The 25,990-nt window shown below is 41.8% G+C and overlaps 1 protein-coding gene across 7 annotated transcripts in view; it reads left to right on the plus strand.

Moving 5' to 3' along the window:
* FGFR1 (fibroblast growth factor receptor 1) overlaps positions 1 to 25,990 on the plus strand; it is a 71,514-nt gene that overhangs the window by 10,086 nt on the left and 35,438 nt on the right. For 4 of the 7 annotated variants that reach the window (XM_036750174.1, XM_036750175.1, XM_036750176.1 and 1 more), the window contains exon 1: positions 3,901 to 4,077. In XM_036750174.1, the coding sequence (XP_036606069.1) occupies positions 3,987 to 4,077 (91 nt within the window). In that variant the 5' untranslated portion in view covers positions 3,901 to 3,986. Of the gene's footprint in view, positions 1 to 3,892; positions 4,078 to 25,990 lie in introns of those variants that run through there. The other 3 variants (XM_036750173.1, XM_036750178.1, XM_036750179.1) reach the window with 1 other exon arrangement.

A 25,990-nucleotide genomic window follows, 5' to 3' on the forward strand; every position in this document is an offset into this window, starting at 1 on the left:
AAAATGGTTTGAAATAGACACTCTTTTTGGTTCCCCCTCTGCCTTCCTCATCTCAAGGATGACAGGAGATATAGGGGGACCCTGTGGTCATCCTTTGGACTCAGCCTTTATTGGGCTTGACCATTGTGAGGGGGAAGGAATAATTTGACACATGATTTTGCAGTGCCTATGGGCCTAGTAAATAGGGAATAAACCTCAGAGTCTGGACAGCCTGTGTTCAAGTCTAGCCTTGGACACTACTAGCTGTGTGACCATGGGCAGGACCCTTAATCTCCTAGGTCCCGGCAACCCTCTAAGACTATGAATTTCAGAGTAGTTGCTGATACACGCTGGAAAAGGGAGTTACCTCTTTGAGGAGTTCCCTAAACCCATGAGATCATAGCATACGAACAAACAAACAGACAAAAGCCTGGTGAGGAGGGGTAGCATTCTTGTAGCTGACTGTGTTTGGGAGGTCAGGCTCTCCCGACTATGTCTAAAATGGAAGATCAGTAAGTGAGCTGCTTCCTAAATGCCTGGAACATAGAGCTTCTACTGGGATCAGGAGAGAGAGAATCAGAGGGAAGAGTTCTCTTGAATGATTTTCAGTTGTTTACTACCTCTCATGACACAGCCCCTTAGCCGAAATGAGCTGAAGTTGTGGTGAAGAGTGGGGACAGATGTGTGTGTGTGTGTGTGTGTGTGTGTGTGTGTGTGTGTGTGTGAACACAAGCCTGCTCACCCACTCCTGTGCTCGCTCAAGAGAACTTGCGCCCGAAGCCAAGAATTCATGGAGCCTGCTGCCAGCCAGCACTGACTCACTTGCAGGGGGCCCAGCCCAACTCAGGGGGAGAAGCAAGGTCAATGTATCACAGTAGGGCATGTTCCAGGGAGGTGGATTCTCTAAATAATTTAGATGGCTTCTCAGAGCATTTAGGATGAAAGCCACCTGGTGTATACGTGTGTGTGTGTGTGTGTGTGTGTGTGTGTGTGTGTCTGTGTGTGTGTGTGTGTGTCTGTGTGTCTGTGTGTGTGTGTGTCTGTGTGTGTGTCTGTGTATGTGGCGTAGTAGATTGAGTGCTAAACCTGGAGTCAGGAAGACCAGAACTCAAATCCTGCCTCAGACTTAATAGCTTATGTGACCCTGGGCAAGTCACTTAACTTTTGCCTGCCTGTTTCCTCATCTGTAAACTGGAGATAAGACTAGCATTTACCTTTCAGGATGGTTCTACTTAAGTGAGGTAACATATGTAAAGCACTTTGCTAATTTTTAAATACTATATAAATGTTAAATAACACATTTGTGTATAACTGTGTCTCTACATACATATATATGTATGTAAATACATAGCTATATCCTACAGACAAAGAGATGGATAGATGGATAGATAGATAGGTATTGATGGATAGATAGAATCTGCCCAGTACCCAGGAGGCCTGTTGTTTTGTTAATATTTAACAGCAATGAGTTGACCCCAGAGGAGTATATGGCCTTGCTTTTGTCTTCACTACTTGGAGAATTGTAGAGAGGAAGTCATAGAGGTGGTATGCTATTGGCCAAGAGCCAACAATGAGCCTTCCTTGAGTCATGCCCTGATTACACAGGCCTCCCCAATAAAGAAGACAGCAAGTATAATGGAAAGAGCACTGGATTTACACTCAGAAGACCAAGTAGTAGCAGTAGGACCTTGGGGATATCATTTCCCTCCTCTGAGCCAGAGTTTCCTCATTTATAAAATGAGGGAATTGGACTGGATGACTTCCAAACACCCTTCTAGTTCCTATGTTTCTCCCTAATCATCAGTCTTAAGTTCATCCTATAGTTCCATGATAACATCTAAGAGAGGTGCCTTCAATAGCTAGAACGGTTTGAGACTCTTCCGGTAAGTGAGGGCTAGTAGTTTCTCCTTATTCATAGGATCATAGAATCTTAAAACCAAAAGACATTTTTAGGCCTGTTAGGAATCTAACCCAATTATTTTATTTTAAAAATAAGGAAACTGAGGTCAGGAATGATAAGCTTACTTTGTAGACACAGGATTTAGAGCTGGAAGGAGATGATCACCTATTTCTACTCCTTCATTCTGGAGATAGGAGACTGAGGCTCAGAAAAATTAAAATGACCCGCCTAAGATTACACGATAGCTAAATTAGAACGCAGGACTTTGAACCACCAACTGGTGCTCTTTTTTCTCCACCACTCTCTCTCCATCCATCACCACCAGGGGAATTGGTTGTTTGGGTGAATTTGGTTGTAATAATAATAATATTGCAAATATATTTTATCCTCAGCAACCCTGGGAGGTAGGTACTATAATCATCCTCATTTTACAAATGAGGAAACAAACAAACAGAAGTTAAGTGACTTGCCCAGAGTCACACAGCTGATAAGTATCTAAGGCTAGATTTGAATTCTGTACTTTGTGACTCCAGGTCTAGTGTTCCACCTAGCTAACTCTCTGCTGTGTTCTCTCCTTTCCCACCAATGGAATTGGCTCTCTGAGTGACTTGTAATAATAATTAAGATTTTTTTTTAAATTTAAGATTTTTAAAGCACTTTACAAATATTATCTCATTTGATCCTCATAATAATCCTTGCTTTTATAAGGCAGATAGAAGTTAAGTGATTTGTCCAGGGTCACACAGCTAGTGAGTGTCTCCAGCTGGATTTGAACTCAGTTCTTCCCATGGACTCCAGGTTTAGTGATTTCTTCCCGATTCCATATACAGAATTCTATCCAATTCACCATCTAGTAATTGGGATCATCATTAGGATACTTATGATTCTCTTCCACCCTCCTCCTTTCCCCTGAAAAAGTTTGTAAAACTTTTGACCAAGTGATACTTAATTCAGCAAAGCTAGGAGGTCACCTATCTAACCCTGGATTTCTTGGAATTCTAGCCTTAGGAGCAACTTTGTGGCAAAATTTTTGAGGCCTTCCTGGTTTCATATTCAAAGCAAGACATCAGATACAGTATATAGACTGTATACATGGATGGGTAGGTGGTACAGTGGATAGAGTGCTGACCCTGGAGTCAGGAAGACCTGAGTTCAAATCCAGCCTCAGATACTTCCTAGCTGTGTGACCCAGGGTAAATCACTTAACCTTGTTTGCCTCAGTTTCCTCATCTGTAAAATGAGCTGGAGAAGGAAATAGCAAACCATTCCAGTGTTTTTGCCAAGAAAACCCCAAATGGGGTCACAAAGAGTGAGACATGACTGAAAGGACTGAACAACAACTATATACATAGTGTATATGTAGGAGTGTGTGTGTGTGTGTGTGTGTGTGTGTGTGTGTGTGTGTGTATGGATATGTGAGTATGTGTGTATACTCTATACCCTGTGTGTTATAGCTATATTGTAAGCACAGTATATATACACAGTATATAGTTACATACTGTATATACTGTGTTCAGAACGAGTGGGCACGGTGGTGCACACATATAATCTTAGCCACTGGAGAGGCTGAGGCTATTGGATCTCTGGAGCTCAGGAGTTCTGAGCTACAGTAGGCTACTGAGGCCATGCTCATCTAAGTTCAACACCAATATTTTGATTCCCTGGGAGCGGGGCTCAAATATTGCCCAAGGAGGGGTGAACAAGCCCACATCAGAAATGAAGTGGGTCAAAGCCCCCATGCCAATGGGGATGGGCCCATAAGCAGCCCCTACACTTCCAAACAGGGCAAGAAGGAAGACCTAGTATTTAAAAGAAAAAAAAAAGTCAGATGCCTAGAATCTAGTACCAGGACAGGGATAGCTACTCTAATCCTCCATGCCTTAACAAGTTATTCCTTTATGCATAGCTTAGGAAAAATGATAACATAGTTTAGGGGACACCCACCCACCCAAACTTACTATTGTCTTCTGCAACTAATGTTACCTCATCACTTTCTCATCTTCCTTTCTCCAGGTACACTTTGAGAAGGAGGGTCAAGCCCAAGGATCGGGTAGAGTCCCCATGGAGGTGTGGAGCCTTGTCACCAATCTGTAACTGCAGAACTGGGATGTGGAGCTGGAAGGGCCTCCTTTTCTGGGCTGTGCTGGTCACAGCCACACTCTGCACTGCCAGACCAGCCCCAACCTTGCCTGAACAAGGTAAGGGAAAGAAGGGCCTGGGACCAGCCAGGAACGACTTGTGAGACTTTGGTCTTGAACGTGATTGCTCAGGGATATGGAATCTCAGCATTTAGCCTCTGATTATGACCTAAGGAGTGTTGGGGACAGACATCCTCATATTTATTGAGGAGGAGTAATCTCAGGGCTGAGAAGGGGTCTTGTCTTCTTTGGGAGAAAATCTTGTGGCATCTGAGCTACGGCCTATTTGGGTGATGTGTCGCATCATTGGGTCTGGAGATCTTGGTGAAGTCTGTGGTGGTATGAGGTTGTGGGAGGGAGCTGTTTGCCCTTTATGATCCTACCCCTGGAGGGAGATGATTTTAGTTGGTGATTTTGGAGGTACTTCCTTTTCTATGAGATGTGAAAACATTTTAAAGTTCTGAGTAAGATCAGAGTATCCCAACTGTCAGATTTGCAAATTAATGAATGATATGAATGCTCTTTTAGCACTTGGCTCAGATGAGGTGCGATTTTGCCCAGCCCAGTTTCCTTCTCTTTCTGTAGCACAGAGGCCTTTTTGGGAACAAATTTGCCCAAAGGAAAGGCCCTGATAAAGAGAACAGCAGTTGTGGCTGGGCACCTGATAATTGGCCTCCCAGGGCTACGGACTTACTTGCTAACTATCTTGAGACATAAGTTCAAAGGACCTTAGGACCAAAAGTCTTCATAACCCAAAGGAACTAGTATCGATCTGCAGTGGGTCAAAAGAGAGTGGACCAAAAAAGAAAAGACTAGGGAACTGTTGAAAAATGGAAATTAACTTGTAGAAATTCTGGGACCAGAGACTGAAGCCATAGTGGCTCTCAGAGTTCTTAAGAACTAAGATTCAGGTATGTTCACTACCAGTAGGTCCATTTGTGACCCTCTGGCTGCTGGTCATTGCACAGAAAATTGGCAAACAGATGAAAAAGGATTTGGTTAGCTCAGGTATGTGCATGAGCTGACCAGTGCCTTGGGACTGGCCATCGATCTCACGGTATCAGTTGACTGAGGCTTCTGACAAGTGCACCAATTAAGCATATGCTTCTTTCACGTAATAATGCTCTAGAACACATATACTTGCCAAGTGCATGTATCAGGCACCTACCTATGGTACTTTGCAAGTTTCTGTATGAAGATGTTCACAGACCCCCAATGTCAAGGGATTTATGATGTAATACAACACTGAAGAAGACAGATATAAATAATATCCATATGAACCAACAGCAGTCGTATCAGTCAAATACAATGCTTATATACTGTGTCCAGAAAGGGGTAATAGCATTTAGTGCAAGGTAAATAAAGAGGGAGTCTTAGTAGACTTATCTGTTTCAATTAGGAGGAGTCATCAAAAAGATCCTTACTTCTTTTTGTTAGAGATGGGGTTTTATTTGTTTGAATGGTGGCAGGAAAATAAAATTAATTTTTGTTGGTGTGGTGGGGTAGGAGATGAAAAGAAGAGCCTGGGGATGTTTTAGCATTTTCTCCCTTGGAATGCTGCTGGTACTTTGTCTCTACCTCCCTTGTATGATCTTCACGCATAGGCCCCTACCTCCCACTTCCCTTACTTGATTGTAAGTTTCTCAAGCAAAATAACACCTGTATGTTGTGTACATAGCTGGGAGCTTGATAGCTTTGTTGATTTGAATAGGCTGTCTCTTCCAAGAAGGGTCAGAGACTAGAGTTGGAAGATTATCCAAAATGGAGGTGCTTAGTAGTGTTATGCGGGAGGAGCAGAGGAAGGGTGTCTGGTGAAAGTCTTCGAAGTACAGCACACTTTCGGGACATAGGCTCTCCTTCTAGAGTCAGGCTTGAAGTTTGCTCTGGTGATCGACAGGGCCATTCTGGTGGTTCCCTATAGTATTTACTGGAGAGGGCACCTTAGCAAAGAAGGTATTCAAACTCTATTCATGGAAACTAGAGAGCTCAGGACATACTCTCTCCAGTGCTTAGAACCGGGCCTGGAGGTACTTAATAAATACTAGTTGGCTGACTGACTCAGATCCACCTAGTCTTTATGGTTTGCATATGATGGATTATCAACTGATATAATTATCCACCATGGGTCAAAATCTATCATATGACTAAAAAGGGACACCGTTATATCAATCGCGTATGCCCTAGTTGATCTCTTGTACTTGGCATTTTAAAAAATCATCTTCAGAAGTATTAAGGTGGGGAAGGTCAGTCAAACATTTATTAAAAGCCTACTGTGTGCCAGGCACTGTGCTAAGCTCTCAAAATATAAAGAAAGGTATAAAATAATACCTGCTTTCACAGAGCTGACAATCTAAAGGGGGAGACAAAATACAAATAAATATGTGCTAACAAACTACATACAGGACAAATTGCAAAGCAGTCATATTCTGTCTTATGGAGGTGATAGCCCCATTAATACTCTGCCCTGATCATTTCTGGGTACCACCTTTTAAAAAGGATGTAGATGGGCTAGAGTGTCCAGAGGAGGCTAACCATAATGATGAAAAGGACCCGATCATGACATAGAAAGATCAGTTGAAGGAACTGGAGATATTTCATCTCAAAAAGAAAGGATTTACAGAGGAATTTGTAGCTGTCTTTTGAGTATTCAAAGGGCTGTCATGTAGGAGGGTTCGGACTTGTTTTCTGGTCACAGAGGGCAGACCAGAAGCAATGGGTAGAATGTAGAAAGAAGCAGATTTAAGCTTAATGCAATTATTAGGAACTTTTCTAACAATGAGAGCTATCTGAAAAGTGGAATGGGTTACCTCATTATTAGTTTTCAAGCAAATACTCTATAACCAGTTGTGTGAGATATTAAAAAAGGGATTTTCTTTCAGGTATGGGTCAAATGAGGTCTGATAGCTTCTGAGGTCTAACTTAAGGGTCTGCAATTTTCATTTTCTTGGCCAAGTACACGTAAAATGAGTGGTGTTCATTTACATTATTAGAAATTTCAGAATATTTGCAGAGTTAAGTAAAGAGATAAGTATTCGTAATCATTACCCTGATGAAGCAAACATCCATAAACTTTGTTGCAGTACTAAATCCCAAACTATTGGAGGAAATGCCAATATGGCAGTAGCTTTCTCCAGTTTAGGCTTTCTTGTAGAGACCTTAATAATCAGTATCTGTTATGCTAACAGAATCATGGTTCTGGAAAAATTACAAAAGCATTTAGAAGCAAGATCAAACAACTTTTAAAAAAAATTATAAGCCATTAATAAAACATAATCAAATAAACATACAAAATAAGTAATAAAAGTATATAAAAACCTTAGCATTTAAAACAATACAGTAGACACAAATGAAAGTTCCAATAAGTAGAAATGGTTTTGTTCTGTGTCTCCTTCCAAACCTGTCTGAGGTTCTATTGCCTCTGGCCTTTATTTTTTCAAATACATATATGTATGTAAATACATATATATGTATGTGTCCATTTAAAAAGAAAGCATTATGTGTAGATACATAGTTGCAGGCAATGTATGTAGACTATCCTGGCTTTCCTGAGTTTGTCTTACATCTCTTTGTATAGGTCTTTCCATGCTTCCTTGTATATTTCATTTATCAAAACACAGAGAATTTAAAAGCAATATTATTGAGTTTTTCAAGTGAAAATATGAACTGAAACAATCTCAAACATTACTGGCTTATGTAAATAAGGGGGAAAATGAAAATTGTTGTGCAGTAGCTTTTAGAATGAGCTATTGTTCCCAATGCTGTTTCCAATTATAAGACACTTACAGCTAGATAGCAAACAATCAGGTCCTTCTGAATAAATAATTTATATTATTGTTAGACTGAATAAAACTGATCTGAAAATAGATTTTTTAAAATCAGTGATATATTTTCTTGGTACCATTAGTCTTAATAAGCTTACAAAATAATTCTAAAGATTTTCCTGCAAAGGTTCTATTGACGAACCTTCTAAAGCAAAGAATTCTGCTACTACTACATTTTTGAGGATTCCTGCTTTAAAGCGATGGGGCTACTCTGGCCCCTCTTAGCCGGAGATGTTGGACCCTGAATAGAGACAGAGATGCAGGAACACAGTTGTGCCACAAGAATAAGAACATGCGGTTTGGGCCAGTTCATTTTGGTGACTTCTTAATGAATCTGTCACATGGGTGTTCACTCCTTCTCATGCTGCACAACTCTTGTCCACATCTAAACATAAATCCTCCATTATCAGATGCACCCAACACACTGAAAATCTTCCTCAAGGTTTGTTAATGGTTATTAAATAATAACATTTTATTGAAGGGACCCCATGTACTGAGGAGTGTCCATAACTTGCCCTCAAGGAGGATGAGTGGTTCTTAAGGAGATAACATATAGAAATAGAGTAAATTAGTAGCAGCTAGATGGCCAGTGGAGAGCTTGGTGGGCCTAGGGTCAGAAAAGCCTCAGTTCAAATCCAGCCTCAGACATTAGCTAGGTGACCCTGAGAAAATCGTTTAACCCTTCAGTTATTTTTTTTTAATCAGTAAAATGAGCTGGAGAAGGAAATGGCAAATCACTCCAGTATCTTTGCCAAGAAAACACTAAATGGAGTCACAAAGAGGGGACCCGACTAAACAACATAGTGGCAAGAAAGTTGAACTTAGTATCAGGAGATCTGGATTCAAATCTTGGCTCTGCCGTTGACTGGATGAGGCATTTAACTTCTTCCTTAAGTGGTAGGCATGTGCCCAGAGGAGCTAGACAAGATTTGGATTCTCCTTGTTCTGGGTCCCCATTGCCAAATTGAAAAGGCCTTTGTTTTTGCACACTCAAACTCAGAGCTTTGTAGTTGTGGGAGCAGTGATAATCCAAGGATAGAGTCTACAGGTTTCAGCTGACCCTTGGGTTTGGCTTTTAAAAGGTGGGGTGGGGGCAGGGGAGTCTGAGAAGAAAGGGCACCAAGGAGGAGAGGCTCAGAAGGCCATGCAGATACTCAGATCTGGTGGGAAACCTCTAAGCTGCAATATTTAGATCTGCAAAGCCTCGAAGGGAAGAAGGATCAGCCCAGCAGGAAATCATGCACAGCCCAGACCTATTCCAGTCACCGATCCTATAAAATGTGAACTGTCGTAGAGGTTAGGGCCAAAGAAGTTAGGCATGACCTGGAGGAGGGAAGGGTTGACTGCTGCCCTAAGGAAAATGGAGAAGAATTTTCCTGAGCATCAGTGGGTTCAAATACAAGCTCATTCTCCATTTTGTGAGGTTAAAGAAAACCTGTCCAGTGTCCATTGTCTTGTGTTAGCCTGAATACTTACAGAGTCAAATTTTAACATTCCTAAGGGAAACGTTAGTTAGGTGGGAACCCAAGTCTTAGAGATGATAGAGATTTGGGCCCTCAAAGCCAACCCCTTAGAAGTATCAGGGGCCTGGGCCCACTTGATACACCAAAGGGCTGGACTGAATGATCTCTAATGTCTCTTTCAGGACTGATGTTTTGTGATATGCAAAGTATTTGTCCAAATTCTAAAAACAAAGAACCACCAAAAAAAACCCCTCAAGCCCCCAAAATCTAAGAGCTGAAAGGCTTCCCCTTTAAAAAAGAGTTCCATTTCTGAGCATTTTGTTGGTATTGGAAGCCCCTCCCCCAGTTTAAAGCAGTCTGGCTAGCTAGCTGTTCACAAATGTTCCTGGGGGAGTGGGGAGGGGTTAGAGTTGCCTGTATTCACTTTCTGGCTGTTGTTGGAAAGTTTAATAAGGATTCCAGGAAAGCCTTCCCTCCCTCCTCACTCTCCCTCCCTGCCTCTTACCTCTTCTCTCTGACACTAAGCATGTTTTACTGGAGCCCATGCCCTTATGTTCTAAAGAGGGGACCTGAAGGAAGGATTAGTGGATGGACAGAGGAGTACAGGTCCTGGGGAGGGGAGAAGAGGGAAGGCAGGGTATTTCCGTAATGAGAGACTGCTTCTCTTCACTTAGGAACAAATTTAGGCCTTGGAGGAACAAAAAGGGAGTGAATGTAAAGTTGCTAGCAAGCCAGCATCACAGTACCAAGATTTTAGGTTCTGCCCTGTCCCTTATAGAACAATAATACGGGCAGCCCCTTGGGATCCCCATGACCCCAGATGTGGGCAGGAGGTAGGGAGGGGGTCAGCAAATAGGACAGGCTGGCTCAGGGTACTTTGCTTCTTATATGCTCAGAAACCTGCAACCAATAAAAGGATTTATTGGGGGAGAGGAAGGGGGGGGTTATAGCTCCACCCACCCACCCTGATTGAAGGAATCTGGTGGCTGGTTGAAGGAGCTGGGGCAGGGGGAGGAAAAGTTGCATTTAGATGGAAAAGCTGACCGTTTCCATTCCTGACTGCCGTCCCCTTGAATGCTGTGGACCACAAAGCAGGTCTTTGTCTCTATATTTCAGCACAAACCTGCCATGACAGGGAGAGGCTGTGTTGCCTGGTGCCAAAACCATCACCCTCCAACCCCAAGCTTATAACAACCCCTGCTTCCTTAGGCCAAGCTTCCCCTTCTTTCCCAGGGGTCCTCCAAGCTTCCCCCACCTCACCAAATTTAAGAAGTACCTAGTAAAGAGAGTTAATCGGATATCAGTGGAATATTAAAGACAGAAGAGGTTAGGAAGGGGAGTGTGCCACTATACAACTCCTGGACTGTCCTGACTGTCTTATTCTCTGGTACTGTCCACCCCCTCTCTACTCCAGTCTCAGAACTGTAATCCCCTGTTTTGAGGGCTGTTGTTGACTGGGGTGGGCCAAGCAGAACCCAATCCTATGGCTATTCTGAGGCAGTTTCTGCAGTCCCACTCCCTTGCCCCACCTAGGAAGTTTCTGCCTGGGAAAAAGTTTGTTTTCTTCCATTTCATACTGGGTGGTGAAAGAAGTTCCAGCCTATGCCACAAGGTCAGTGAAATTACTTGGGGCAAAAGGTGATGTTGAATAACCTACTTGAGAGCAAAAATGGATTTGGGGCTTGGAGAAAAAAAAGATCTTGGGAGGGTGGGAGTGGAAACTGGATGCTCAGCTGCTGGATTTCCTCTGGTCTAGGTCTCCCCACCTGGAGGAGGGTGGCTAGTGAATCCTGGAAACAGTGGGTTTTTCCTTGTGCCCAAAGTAGAGAGAAGAGGTCAGGAGGACCTGATCATGGCAGGCATGTAAAATGTAAGCCTCAAGTCTCTCCCTGCTTGTCCACACTGGGGCAGTGCAGCAGAGTCCCTCCAGGGCTGTATCCCTCGCTTTTGCTTCTGCATTGCTATACCATACCATTCATTAGCTTCACCAATTTTCCACTCAGGCTTTGCCAGCCAGCCAGCCAGCCAGCTCCTCGAGCAGAGGAGGCGGGGAAGAATTTCTCAGGGCAATCCTTCAGGGAGGAAAGAAAGGAACAAACTGTTAGAAAGCTTTTTTCCCCCTCCAGAATCAGGGTGAAGGGAAAATTAGCTCATCACCTTCTGCTGTTAGAGGCTTGAGTGACTGGGGAAAACAGCACTGGTTGAATTAAGGACCACTATCCTCTGGGAAGACTAGTCAGCAGTTCTTGGAGCTTGTAACCCTTGCATAAAGGTCATGGGGTGCAGCCCAGCTCAGGCAGAGGGCTTGCTCTTGGCCAGGCCGGAAGCGATGAGTGATGGTTTGTGTCTGGTGCATGATGGATAGCCTCACCCCAGGGAAAGAGAGGTGAGTTTGGGGAGCCATTATCCGGCAAGGCTGAGCCTTAGGGTCAGAGAGTGCAGCCAGCAGCTGGGCCCTGTTTTGTTTTTACAATGAAAAAATCTTCCGGGGCCTTTGGGGCCCTAGTTCACCTCTGTGGACTCCACCTCCTTCTCCTCGCTCTCCTTAGGGCCTCAAAATGAGACAAATGCTTCCCCTGTCCCCACAAGCTCCTCATGATTGTCCTAGTGCTCTGGAAGAGTCCAGCTACTCTGTCTTTCCTGGTCAGCTGCCCCTATTTCTCCTGACTCTTCTGGGAAGATGGAATGTTCCTCACACATATCACAAAAATCCTCTTTCCAGTGGTGGTGGCCAAGTAAATTAAACAGAGCCTTCTGCCTTGTTAGCGATAGCCTCCAGCTTTAAAATGTTGAATTCTTGCCTCCAGAATTTACCTCTCCTGACTTCACCACTACCACTAATCCAGGATTTATGAAGTCAGCTTTGTTCTTCACTCATGTCCTGCAGACCATACTGTCCCTGAGATTTTCTTGATAAAGATCCTAGTTAGGGTTTACCATTTCATTCTCCAGTGGATTAAAGCAAACAGGTTAAGTGACTTGCCCAGGGTCACACAACTAGTACGTATCTGAGGCCAGATTTGAACTCAGGTCTTCCTGACTCCAGGCCCAGCATTCTATCCACTGAGCCACCTAGCTGCCTCTAAGTCAGATTTAGATTTTTGCCAAGTGAAATGATGCCCCCAAGCAGAGAGTGCCAGAGTTAAGGGGTAAGGAAGCCAACCCACTGTTCCTATGTTACAAGAGGAAGACCAGCTCTTATCGAGCTTGAAACTCAATGTCTTTCCCCTGCCCAGCATGTTATGGCTCAGCTGCGCCTCCTAGGATAGGTTGGGTAAAAGGAGGCAACTGTTGGGGCAGCCAAGTCTGCTATTTGAGCAATCGTAGAAACAATTTCTCAGGCATCAAATGTGTAGGAATATGGAATCCCAAGTTGAGTAGTCCATGAAATATGTAAGGAGAAAGGTAGGCTTGGTAGTAATGGGCAAGGGGGGTAAGGATCAAAAAGACAGTTATATACTTAATGAACAAAGTTTAAGCCCAAGTATAGCTTCATATTCTTCTCCAAGGCATTTTCCTCACCAGACATTTTCTCATTCATTCATTCATTCATTCATCGCTTACCAGATGCAAAATAGTGCTTTGGAGAGTATAAAGTACTAGTAGTCATAGATTGAAACCCTATTGTGAACAGTGCTGTGTTTGTCCCAGTGATTTCACAAAGACCCACTCCCCCATGTCCTATGACTCTTAATATCTCAAGGAATCTGCAGCAGGTAGGAGAGGTTGTGTTTGGGGGAAGGTGAAGGAGGCTATACAGGGGTGTCCAGCTCCTGGTATGACATTCTGTTCTTCACAGGATGAGGTTGTGCTGAGGGGACAGGTCTTTGAGTTGCCTTATGGAGAACTTTTCCCTACCTTAATGTAATCACCAAGAGAACAAAGGCTTCATTGAAGTTGGCTGCTCCACTGTAGCCAGAGACTGAGTTTCTATCCAGAGGGAATTTAGGATCCAATTCAAGGGTCACAGGCCCCAAAGCAGCCTTAACACCTGAGCATTCTTTGTATGAAGCAATTGAAACCAATTCAATAAACATTTTATTAAGCACCTACTGTATGCAGAGCACTTTGCTGGATGCTTGAGAAGATCCAAAGTTTGGATATATCATATTCCAGAATATCATGGTACCCTTGCTTAGGCTCTAAAATCTCCCAGATTGGGGGCAAAAGGGTCTGTCTACTTTGTGAGAAAGGACCAAGTCTGAAGAAAAGGAAATAAAGAAAGGTCCTCATAGACTCCATACTAAGTCTGTATCAATGGGATCACTCCCACTTTTCTGCTAAACATGGATTAAAAGAATATATGATACCTCCAGAACAGGGATGTGGCTACCTAGCACACAGGATCTTACCCACTGTAGGTGTCCAATAAATGTGTATTAAGTGAAACTTAACTCACCCACAGGAAAAATATCAGCAAAAAGACAATATATGTTTCTTTTAAAAGTAATTTAATTTCACTTTTAAAAGAAATACAAAATATTCAGCTTTATTTTTTTTAAATTAAGGACAAGAACCAAACAAAATTTGATTTAGTAAATACTGCAACAGTGGTCAGTTTCTTATAACAAAGGAAGGTAGGAAGGAATGAAGAAAATGGGTGAAGAGAAGGTTGATTCTAGAAGAATAGAAGAAAAAAGATAAGAGATAAGGAATGGTAGAGGAAGCTCAGCTGACCGGAAGGTGATCTTGCTGGAGATAAAATGCTTTTAGAACTTGGGCTCTAGGCACACAGTAAGTTACCCCCTATTTTTCACTGCCCTTTGAAATTCTGACTAGTTAGCTAGCAGACTTTCCTGCAGTCTAATCAACATGTGTTTATTAAGTGGGGATACAAAGAAAGTCTTTTTGCCTTCCGGGAACTTATATTCTAATGGGGGAGGCAACATGCAAATAACTATGTACAAACAGGGTATGTACTGTGTAAATATAAAATAATCTCAGAGGGAAAGCACTAACAACATTCAGGATGGGGAGATGCTACTTGTAGAAGAAGGTGGGATCGTAGCTGACATTTGAAGGAAGTCAGGAGGCAGAGATAAGGAAGGATGAGAATTCCAGGTGTGGAGGATAGCCAGTGGAAATGCACAGACAAGAGCTGGAGAGTGTTGTGTGAGAACAGCAAGGATGTCAGTCTCTGGGATCTTAGGGTAAGTAGAAAGGAGTAAGGAAGTACTAGGAAGTGACATAGACCTGAACTTCAGTGAGATCACTTTGATAGCTGAGTAGAAAATGGACTGGAGTGAATTGAGAAATAACTGGTATTTTACCTCTAAACTTTAGTTTTCTGTGAGATTCTGAAAGTTTATGGTATGTGAAGGAATGATTTAGTTTAAGCAGTATGATGTAGTTAAAATTAATCAACATGCAGCTCTTTTTGTGGTGACTAAGAAGTGGAAATTGAGGGGATGCCTATCAATGGGGAATGGCTGAACAAGTTGTAGTACATGGTTGTGATGGAATATCATTCAATTGTGCTATATAAGCAGCAGAATGATTTCAGAAAAACTTGGAAAGATTTACATGAACTGATGCAAAGTGAAGTGAGCAGAACCAGGAGAAAAGTGTACACAGTAACAGCAATATTGTACAATGATCAACTATGAATGACTTGGCTATTCTCAGCAATAAAGTGATCCAAGATAATCCCAAAGGACTAATGGTGAAACATGCCTCCAGAAAAGAACTAATATTATCTACAGACTAAAGCATACTATTTTTCACTTTCATTTTTTTTGTTCAGGTCTTCTTGTACAAAATAACTAATATGGAAATGTTTTACATAATTGAACATGTATGACCTATATCAGATTGCTTACCATCTCAGGAAGTGAGGAAATCAGGGAGGGAAGGATAGTATTTAGAACTCAAAAGTCTAGCATTCAAATTCTACCTAAGACATTTAACATATGATCATGGACAATTTCCTCAGAACCTCATTTCCCTTATCTGTAAAATGGGGACGAATCACAGAATTTGAGTTGAAAGATATCCCATCAGTCATCTAGTCCAATCCACACCCAAAGGAATTTCCTACTTACGATATCATACCCAACAAGGGGTTAGTCATTCAGCTTCTGCTTGAAGACCTCCAAGAAGGAAGAATCCACCACCTCCCAAGACAAGCTATTCAATTTTTAGATGACTTGAGTTGGCCGGGAAGCTTTTCTAGACATCAGGCCTAAATTAGTCAATTTGCAGCTTTTATTCTTTCCTCCTGGTTCTGCCTTCTCTGGAGCCAAACAGAACAAATCTAATTCCCTCCTCCACGTGTTGTTCTTCCTCAGTCTCTATGTGGCCTCATGGACTTTATCCATAGGGTTTTCTTAGCAAAGATACTGGAGTGGTTTGCTATTTCATTCTCCATTGTGTCCCCATTTTATAGTTAGGGAACTGAGAAAATAGGGGGTAAGTGACTTACCCACGGTCACACAGCTAGTAAGTGTCCGAGGCCAGATTTTCCTAATTCCAGGTCCAGTGCTCTATCCATTGCACCACCTAGCTGCCCCCCTCCCCCCATATAACAGCCCTTCAAATACAGTATTTGAATACAGATATCATCTGTGCTGTTCCCACCCGCCCCCTCCCACCACTACCAAACTTCTCATCTCCAGGTTAAATATGCCCAGTTCCTTCAGCCAGTTCTCATAACCATTTTTATCCCTCCTAATGCAGCCCATGATCACATTACCTTTTTTTTTTGGACTGTCACATCACACTGCTGATTGCTATTGAGCTTGAAGTCCACTAACCCCACCTCCCTGCTGCTTCCTTTTTTACAACACCTGCTATCTATACACACCTCCCTATTTTGTATTAGTAGAATTCATTTTTTGTACCCAAGTGCAAGATTTTACATTTATCCCTAAATAACTTCATCTCATTAAATTCAGCCCAACGCTCTTGCCTGTCCAGATCCTTTTGGATCCTGACTGTCATCTGCTGCCTTAGCTATCCTTCCAAGCCTTGTGTCACCTGCAAATTTGATGACCATACCACTTATGCTTTTATTCAAGTTATTGGTAAAAATGTTAGATAGCATGAGGCCAAATACAGATCCCTGGGGTATTTCACTAGAAACTTCCTACCAGGTTGACATTGCAGCATAAATAACTGCTCTTCAGTTCTGAATTCATCCATTTGTATTATCATCTAGTCCACATCTCTCCATTTTCTCCTCAAGAATAGTATGAGACATTTTTTCAAAAACTTTGCTAAAATATAGGTCAGTTCTATCCATAGCATTCTTCTTATCAGTTTAGTGATCCTGATCCCTGCCCTACCCCCCCAAAAAAGGCAAATGAGCTTAGTCTGCAATTTTTTGTTCTTGATGAAGCCATGCTGGCCCTTTGTAATCACTGTTCCTTTTTTATATGTTCTCTTTCTCTCTAATGAAATGTTGGAGAATTTCCCCAGGAATCAAAGTCAAACTCATTGACCTATAGTCTGTCTTCTTCCCTTTTTTAAAAAATTGGGAAATTTTGAAAATTTATCCTCTGATCTTGTAATACCTCTCCCTTTTCCCTGTCCTCTTTCAAATATCACCAACAAGGGCTCAAGGTCACATCTGACCCAAGGAAGTACTTCATCTGGTCCAGGTGGCTTAACTTTATTGAAGGCAGCTAAGTACTGTCTTAATATCTCACAGGTGACTTGAATTCATCAAGGACAGCTGAGTACTGTCTTACTATCTCCAGTACTTAAATGTTTTAGTTGTTACTAGAAGAAAATGGTCAGTTTATTCACTTTATTTTTATTTTATCTAGCAGTGGAATGCTAGACCCAGCTCATACCGGGATTGGTAGTTTTTCAAGTGTGAACATTTATACCTTGGAAATGAACACTACAGTCAGGCCTCAATTTATTATTTTGTTGATTTTCTAGTCTTAAGAAAGTGATGCAGAAAATATTAATAATTCAGATTAAACTTAATTGTATCCTGCACATATACACCCCCATGCCCCAGATCTGGTTGTTAAACATTTACCAGCACACCCCTGCCTGAATGTCACATGGTCAGGTTTAGAGCTAGAGGAGACAAGTACCTGAACTAACACCTTTTTATAGACGAATAAAATTGACTCCCTTTGACATTCAAAAGTTTACCTTTATATTTAAGATTGCTACAGTGCTTAAAGATTATGTTTTAAACCAGCATTAATCTAGAAATCATAGAACATTTTCCACCTCATTCCAATTCTTTGGTCAAGTAGGATCCTACTGAGAACCAGATATAGTAGCTACTATAAAAGAACATTAAATACTACTTCAGGAATAAATGTGTTAACCAGTATTCACAGCTTTTAGAGGTTCTTAACACTTTCAGAGGCATCCTCTGAACGAACTAATAACTTGCCTCAATATAGTGCTTTTTGCAGCTTACAAAATGCTTTCACATTTTTCATTTGCGCCTCATAACAACCTTTGAAAGTAGATAAGACAGATATCATTCCCATCTTAAAGATGAGTAAAAAATGAAGCTTAGAAGAGGAGTGATTTACTTAAGGTCACATAAATAGCTTGTAAAAGGCAGAATCAAGACTCCGGCCCAAGTTTTCCGATTCATAGTTCAATGCATTTTCAAAGAAATTAGTCAGACAAAAAACATTCAGTGCCTACTGTGTGCCAGGTGCTATGCTGTGTGCTGAGGATTCAAGCAAAGACAAAAAACAATGCCTGCCCTCAAGGTGCTCGTAGTCTAATGGGGGAGACAATAAGCAAACAACTATGGACATATTCAGGATATATTAGATATATCCAGGATTCAGGATATGTTGGATATTCAGGATAAATTGGAAATAATCAATAGAGAGAAGGCACTAGAACTAAGGGGAAATCAGGAAAGATTTCTTGTAGATTGTGGAACTTTAGCTGGGACTTGAAGGAAGCCAGGAGGTGATGAGAAGAGGGAGAATTCCAGGCATGGAGCACAGTCAGTGAAATCAGGCTGCCTCATTTTAGTTGTGGTAGAGGGCCAGAAGGACACCAACATTTATTAAGAGTATGGGGCTGGGGGACAGGGTGCATTTATGGCTAAAGAGCCACATTACCAAAGCAATATCATCTTATTTTAGGGAGGGTGAAATGAAGTTTACAGCTACTTCCTTACCTTCCCTGTTTTGCTATTTACATGGAAGTGCCTGTTTTACTTGGTGTTTAAGAATTTTTTTTAAAAGGAAAAAATGTTTTTATTAAACAGAGTGTTGATTTGGGATGGCATGGCTAGAGACATGTGACAAAAGCGAGGGAGGATGAAATTAAGTTGACAGCTAGGTCATTACCTGTGTGTTAGATGGAGGTTGATGCCAGCTTAGGGGTTTCTGAGTGATGCCTATTGTTCAATCAAGAGTTAAAGTTATCTGAGAGCTATTACACAATAGATTAATGGTCAAAGAATATGAATAAGCAATTTCATAAAGAAGAAATGCAACCTATCAATAATCACAAGCATGCTCAGAATCACTAATATTAAGAGAAATGCAAATTAAAACAATTCTGTTTCCACCTCATACTCAAAGATGACAGAAAAAGAAAAGGACAATTTTGGGGAGGAGAGGCATGCTAATTCACTGTCGGTAGAGATATGAATTGATCTAGCCATTCTGGACAATTATTTGAAACTACCCAAAACGTGGCTAAGCTGTGCATACATAGACTTAAATCCAGTGAAACCGCTACCCCAAAGAGGTCTATACCCCAAAGAGATCAAATAGGGAAAAGATTCACAGGTACAAAAATTTTTATAGCAGCACTTTTTGTTGTAGCAAAGATCTGGAAACTAAAGGGTGGGGACACCCATCAATTGGGAAATGGCTAAATTATGGTACATGGATGTAATGGAATAGTATTACACCACAAGAAATGGCAAAAGGAATGGATTCAGAGAAACCTGGCAAAACTTGCATGAACTGATACGGAACAAAGTGAGCAGAACCAGAACAATTTATGCAATGACTACAACACTGTAAAGGAAAAACAATTTTGAAAGACTTAACTCTCTGTTCAATATAATGACCAGTCACTACTCCAGAGAACCAGTGGTGAAGCATGTTACCCATCTGCTGACACAAAGGTGACAGACTTAAGTTGCAGAATGAAAATATTTAAAGGCATGAGCAATATGTGGATTTGTTTTGCTTCATTGTTTGTTACAACAGAGATATTTTATTTTCTTTAATTTGGGGGACAGTAATTTAAAAGAGGAGATGGGGGTTAATTATAGAAATACCAATTGAAAGAGGAAAAAAGAAAGGAAAGGTGACTATCAGGGCATTAAAAAAAAACCCTAACATCTGAAGGAAGCTCAGAGGGAGGCACAGACAAGCAAGAAATTAACATGTTAAGATCATGTATACCTTTTAAAAAGCAAGCTATATGTAACAGAATTTCAAGGTTTTATATACAGTCCTCTTTTTCTCTTATTTGTACATGGAGATGTTCATGTTTGCTGGTATTTGTCAAATTCAGATTAACAAAAAATGAAAAGCCACAGAAGTGGAAAACTAGAAAGGACCTTAGATTTCACCTAGTCTTAAGTCCTTGTTTTTTACAGATCATGAGGCCCAGTGGATTAAATTAACTTGCCCAAGGTCATTGAGCTCATTAGTGTCAGTGCCTAGAGCAGAATCCAGTTCTCCTTACCTCCAACACATGTTTATTCCAGTCTGCCATGTTAACACCGTGGACATGTCCTCAAATAGTCACTTGTAGCATCTCAAAATTTTTAAGGGATCTCAGAAGTCATCTAAAGCCAACCCTGAGTTGTATCGGTGGTCTATTCCACTTTGGGACCGCTCTGATTACTAGAAAGTTATTGTATACTGTCAGACATCTGCCTCGGGAATTTTTACCCTTCACCCACCATTTTGCCATCAAACGGAACCAGCACAGTCCTGTTTCCCCATACTTGAAGACAGCTATCATGTTTTCCTAAGTCTTTGCCTTCTTTCTCTAAGGCCATGTACATCTCTACTTCCTTCAACTCATACTCATATAATGAGCCGCCTTACCGTTCTGGTTGTGTATCTCAAGCCTATCAGATTCTAAGCTCCTCCATTAAATTATAAGTTCATTGAGGGCAGGGACCAGCTTTTTTTCATTAATTGTACCCCCATTGATTAGCACAATGCCTGGCACATGGTAAGCACTTAATAAAAGTGGATTGGATTGGATTGGTTCACTCTAGGTTCTCACCCTACTCCTAAAATGTGGTACCCAGAGATGATCCAGAAATGGTCTAAACAAGGTAGAGTTTGAGGAGACCTTCCCTCTGGATTGTGTGCTTCTGCTGACTCAGCCTGAGTTAACAGTAGGAAGGCATTGTGACTTGGTGTGAATTTACTTTTGGATTTTCTTAGGGAGCCCTAAGTTCAAAAGTCCCAACCTCACTTCTGACACATAAATGTGACTGAGGGTAAGTCACTTAACCACTTCAAGGCTCAGACAATCCTCTTACCAGATCTACTGGGTTATAAAGACAGCTGGTTATCCTATCTGAGCAAAGTACAGTTCATAGAAGTTTATATTTGCATTTTTGGCTGCCGCATCACAATGTTGACCTACGCTGAACTTGCAGACCACAAAAACTCCTAGGTCGTAAGGTCATCGATGTAGAATTAGAAGGACCCTCCTAAACTATCTCATATAATCCCTCTCTAACCCTTCCCTTCATTTTACAGATGAGGAAACTGAGGCCCAAAGGGGTTAATTGACTTGCCAAAGGTCACACCGGTAATATATGGGAGAGTCAAGATTCAAATTTTAAGCCGCTATTTTGGATGTCCATCTCAGGCCTCACTCCAACTTTTCTACATGCTGTTGTCTAGTCATGTGTCTTTCGTCTTGTATTTTGGAGGTGGCCAAGTAGCACTGAAGAAAGACTGCTAGACTTGTCAGGAAGACCCAAGTTCAAATCATGCCTCAAACACTTAGTAGCTTTGTTACCTTTGCCAAGTCACTTAATTCTTTTGATCTTCAGTTTCCTAATCAGTAAAATGGGGATGATTACACCCATCTCAGTGCGTTGTTGTAAGGTTTAAATGAGATTATATATGAAAAGCACTTTGCAAATATTAGAGTGTTATACAAATGTTAGCAAGTTATTGTACGGTTGATTTTTTGAACCTAGGCATAAAGTTTTACATTTATTCATATAAAATTCCATTTAATTAGATTCAGCTAATTATTTTAATCCACTGAGCTAATTTTGGATCCTGATTCTGTTACTCAGCGTATTAGCTATCCCTTCCACCAGAAAATTGATCCACTTGCCATCTATAACCTTCTTCCAAGTCACTGACAAAAACTGAACACCAAGTGACTTAAGGAAAGTTCGTGATATTATAATTTAAGTGGCTTTAATTGGAATTGGGACCAGGATATAAGTAACCCAGGATACCATCACACATCCCTGGAAGAAAAACAGGTATGAGTCAAGAGGCAGGGCGGTACATTGAAATTGCTGAAAAAGTGTTATTTGCTCAGAGGAATCATACCGTTTTCTATTCCCCCACGCAAGTGAGGATCAAGAAAGATTAAGCTTTCATGGGAATTCTAGAGGAAAGATGAAAATTCAATCCATCCTTCATACCAAAGTAATATTCCTAATATACAGGCCAATTTTACTCTTGTGTTTTGCTTTTCCATCACCTATAGGAAAACGTAAAAACCCTTTGCCTGGTACATAAGGCATCATCAGACTCCAATTCGCTTTTCCAGCCTTATCTCACGCCATAGTCCCTTTTAAATATTCTTGTCCTGCTCTTCCTGTCTCTCTGCATTTATACCGGATATCCCTCGGACCTAGAACACACTCCTTCTAAACAGTCAGCATTTATTAAGTGTTTACTGTATGCCAGGTGCTGTTCTGCGTGTCTTACTCTTGAAATCCTTCTCTTCCTTCAAGGCCCCAGTCAAGGTACCATCTTCCTCCAATAAACCTTTCCTGATTCCTTTCCACTCCCAGCTAAGATCCCTCCTCAGATCTCTCTCTTCTATGCTTCCTGTGCATTTATCACATTATAATTAGAACTGTCTCTGGATCCCCTCTCCCATATCCCCTCCTCAGATTATAGGATCCTTGAGGGAAGGGACTTCCATTTTGTCATCATTTTATTCCTGTTGAGCAGTGTTTTTGCAAATAAGCCCTTTACTAAATGTCAGATTGAATTGAAGATAGTTTCCATTCCACTTAGACCTACCTCTACCATACTTAGAACATACCTTAGGACACCTCTACCATAGAACGGAAGGTTTGTGGTGCAGTGGATAGAGACTGAATTTAAAGTTAACGAGACCTGAGTTCAAACTCAGACTCTCTACTACTAGCTGTGTGACCATGTGCAAATCACTTAACCTCCCTGTGCCTCAGTGTCCCCTTATGTGAAATGTAGATAATGATAGCACCTACCTCCCAGGGTTGTTGTGAGATATTTGTGAAGTGTGCTTTACAACCTTAAAATACTATCTAAATGCTAGCTATTATTAAGAGGAAAATCCCAATACTTATATACTTTAACCATCTCAATTTCTTTAAAAACAAAAAAAGCAGATCATGTAATCTTCAGCGTGAAGAAATTTAAAAAGCAGGCTGCTTGGGTCATGTCTGTGCCTGGAGTAGCTGCAGAGTGAAGAGATGAGAGCGGGGACAGGTGCTGAGAATGTCCAGGTCCCAAGATTCCTTTTCTCTCAGGTAGATAGCAGAGATAGGAGTTGTCCCCTTCGGGCCAAACTCGGGGCTTCCAAGGTACCGCATTGGTCGCCGAGCTCTGGAGTAGGATTCTGATGCTCAGCAAGGGAAATTCTCGTCTTTGGCCTGCTTGAGCTCATTTTCTTACCCCGAAACCGCTTCTCTCACAGGGAGGAGGAGGGAGCCGGGTCAGCCTGTTAAGTCAGGAGGACAGCCAGGCTCCTGGTGGGGGAAGGGCAACTCTACATTCCTTTCTTTGAAGGAACCTGACCAGCCTTTGGGGTCACAGAACTGTGGTGAGTAGGAGCAGCAGTATTACCATTCTCCTGTTGATTCATCTCCCATTTTTCCCTCCCCCCACCCTTAATGATCTTTCCATTACAGAACCCAGACCAGGAAGTTCATGACAGGTCGCAGCTGCAGACACATGGCTGGGAGACCTCAGCTGGGCCAATAATGGTGGGAGGGTCCTTTAGCTACACATCCCTTCCCACCCCCATTTCTCTCGGCCTCACATTCCACCTCCCCCCACCCCCAACTTCTCAACTAGTTTAAATGTTTCCCCCAATAGGACCTAAGGGAAGTAAGGGACCTTGCTATTTGTAATAAGAAGTTTACTTAAGTTGGTAGCCTATTGTATTCATCTTAGAAAGTGGGGTTTTTGTTTTTTGTTGTTTTTCTGCAGCTGAAGGAAAGGGCAGGCAAGCTGGTTGCCCCAGAACCTTTCACTCCAACCTATTCACAAAATTGACCCTTGTAAGATGGCTTGTTAGATGCCATCTAGGCCATGCGGTAGATAGAGGACTGGAGGTGGAGTCGGAAAGACCTGAGTTCAAATCCAGACTTAGACACTGAAATCACTTAATTTGTCTGCCTCAGTTTCCACAACTGTAAAATCAAAGGGTCGTTGTGTGGATCAAATGAGGTAACATTTGTAAAGCGCTTAACACACTGCTGGGCACATAGTGGGTACAATAAATGCTTGTTTCCTTCCAATTAAATCTAAGTCTTTAATCAAGGTAGGGGAGACAGGTGGTTGAGGTGAGAGAATTTGGCTGGTTTTAAGTCAAGTGCTTTCCCCAGATACTTAGCTTACTGATTGAGGCTTTAGCACATTTCTCAGTGTCTCTGGAAGTAGCTGGTTTTGAAATCCAATCCAATTCCACAAGCATTTATTAAGCACTTACTATTTGCCAGGCTGAGGAACACCAGGATTCCAAGTCCCACTTTAAGAACATACTGGCTATGTGACCCTGGGCAAATCACCTCTCCGAACTCTAGACAACACTCTTAAGACTGGAAATTGAAGAGAAGATCTGAATTGGTAGAGGGAGTTTCATTAACTGGGAATTTGTTCCGGTATCAACGAAATTACAGTTTTAATGCCTACCCCTATTTGCAAAACACCCTGGTAGTTGATACAGAGACTAAACAAAAATAATCCTACCCTCTAGAAGTTTCCTCAGCGGGGTGGGGTGGGAGAGAGGGGAATATACAACCCGTAAATCTCAGGCTTAATACCTTAACAGCTATGGAAGATTTTTTCTATTTTCTGAATATGTTGTCAGCATTCAGCCTAGGAGTTGGAAGAATGAGATTCTAGTCCTCTTTTGCTCACTAGCTGTGTGGGCTACAACAAACCACTTAGCCCCAATTTCCTCATCTGAATAATGTGGATAATAATACCTGTGTGTGTATTTCATTGAGTTGGAAGGATCAAATGAGATCAGATATGTAAAAGACATAATGTTATGTGATGCAAGGTATTATTATTCTCTTAAAGGTCCCTCCAGTATCCTCAGGGGCTGCAGCCACCCAAGGATTACTGGTTCCAGAAGCATTCTTTTTGACTTTTTTTTTAATGAATGTGCAAAGGCAGGGACATCCATTTGGTGCCAGATTTAATAGTGACAAAGATAGGTTGGGAGGCATATCAACCGATTTGAACCATCTAATAAGTAAACTTACCTCCTAGAACAGTCTTGTCCCTCTGGGATCATAGGATTTAGAGACCAAACAGGCTTTATCTAGCCAAACCCATCCCTCATCTTGGTGAGGTGGCAAGACCAGGAACAAAGTAGGTTGAGATCTTGGTTTGGGGAGTCTGGGTATTAGAACAGCATTGTTTTCCAATTTGTCCAAAGTGAACCTGGGAGATTGTAAGTGTGGGGAGAGGGTCGTTTTGGGAGGAGAGTCTCTTAAAACTTGCTATTAGGTGGGCACATTCCTCTGCTAATCACTTAATTACAACCCCTTGCCCACAACTAGAGAGAACCACACTCAGTTGTGGGAAGGGGAGGAGGAAAGGTATGGATGAGGAAGGGGAAAGGCCACCAGCATAGAATATTATATTAGAAGCAGTCCTTGGAGGCCACCACCCCAATTTATAAAGTTCCCCTACCCCATGATTCTTCCCCAGTAATTCTCCTCTTCTTTTTCTTCCTCCTCACAAGGTCTACCACTTCTTGTCCTTCCAACCCCAACCAAAGTCCTAGTTGTTTTCCCAAAGGGGTTACCATGCCTCTCTCCTTTCTCCCCCCCTCCTCCCCCCCCCCTTTCCTCTTTATCCTCCTGGGCTTTTGGTAGACTGCATGCTCCATATGAGTCAATAGTGTGATATGGCAGACGGGGAAAAGACAACTAATTTTATATTACCTTGAATTAAAAGAGGAGACAGTGTACACAACAGTAGTGGTGGTGACAGTCCCACTCCACTCAGCCCTGGTAGGAATGCCATCTGAAATATTACATTCAGTTCTGGGCACCCAACTTTGGGAAGGACATTGATAATCCGGAGAGCTCCTATTGGAGGGCAACCAGGAGGTGAAAGGGCTTGAGCACATATTAAATGAGAACTGTTTAAAGGAACTTGGGATAGATAGTTTGGACTTGGAGGTAGAAGGTGGTGGGGATGGGGAAGGGGAACCTGAGTGTTGTCTGCTTTGTGTATGAAGGACTAGCTTATAGAAGAGTTAGAAGGAAGATTAGTGACTCCAGAGAGA

Source organism: Trichosurus vulpecula, chromosome 3 (genome assembly GCF_011100635.1).
Source record: "Trichosurus vulpecula isolate mTriVul1 chromosome 3, mTriVul1.pri, whole genome shotgun sequence".
NCBI lineage: Eukaryota > Metazoa > Chordata > Mammalia > Diprotodontia > Phalangeridae > Trichosurus > Trichosurus vulpecula.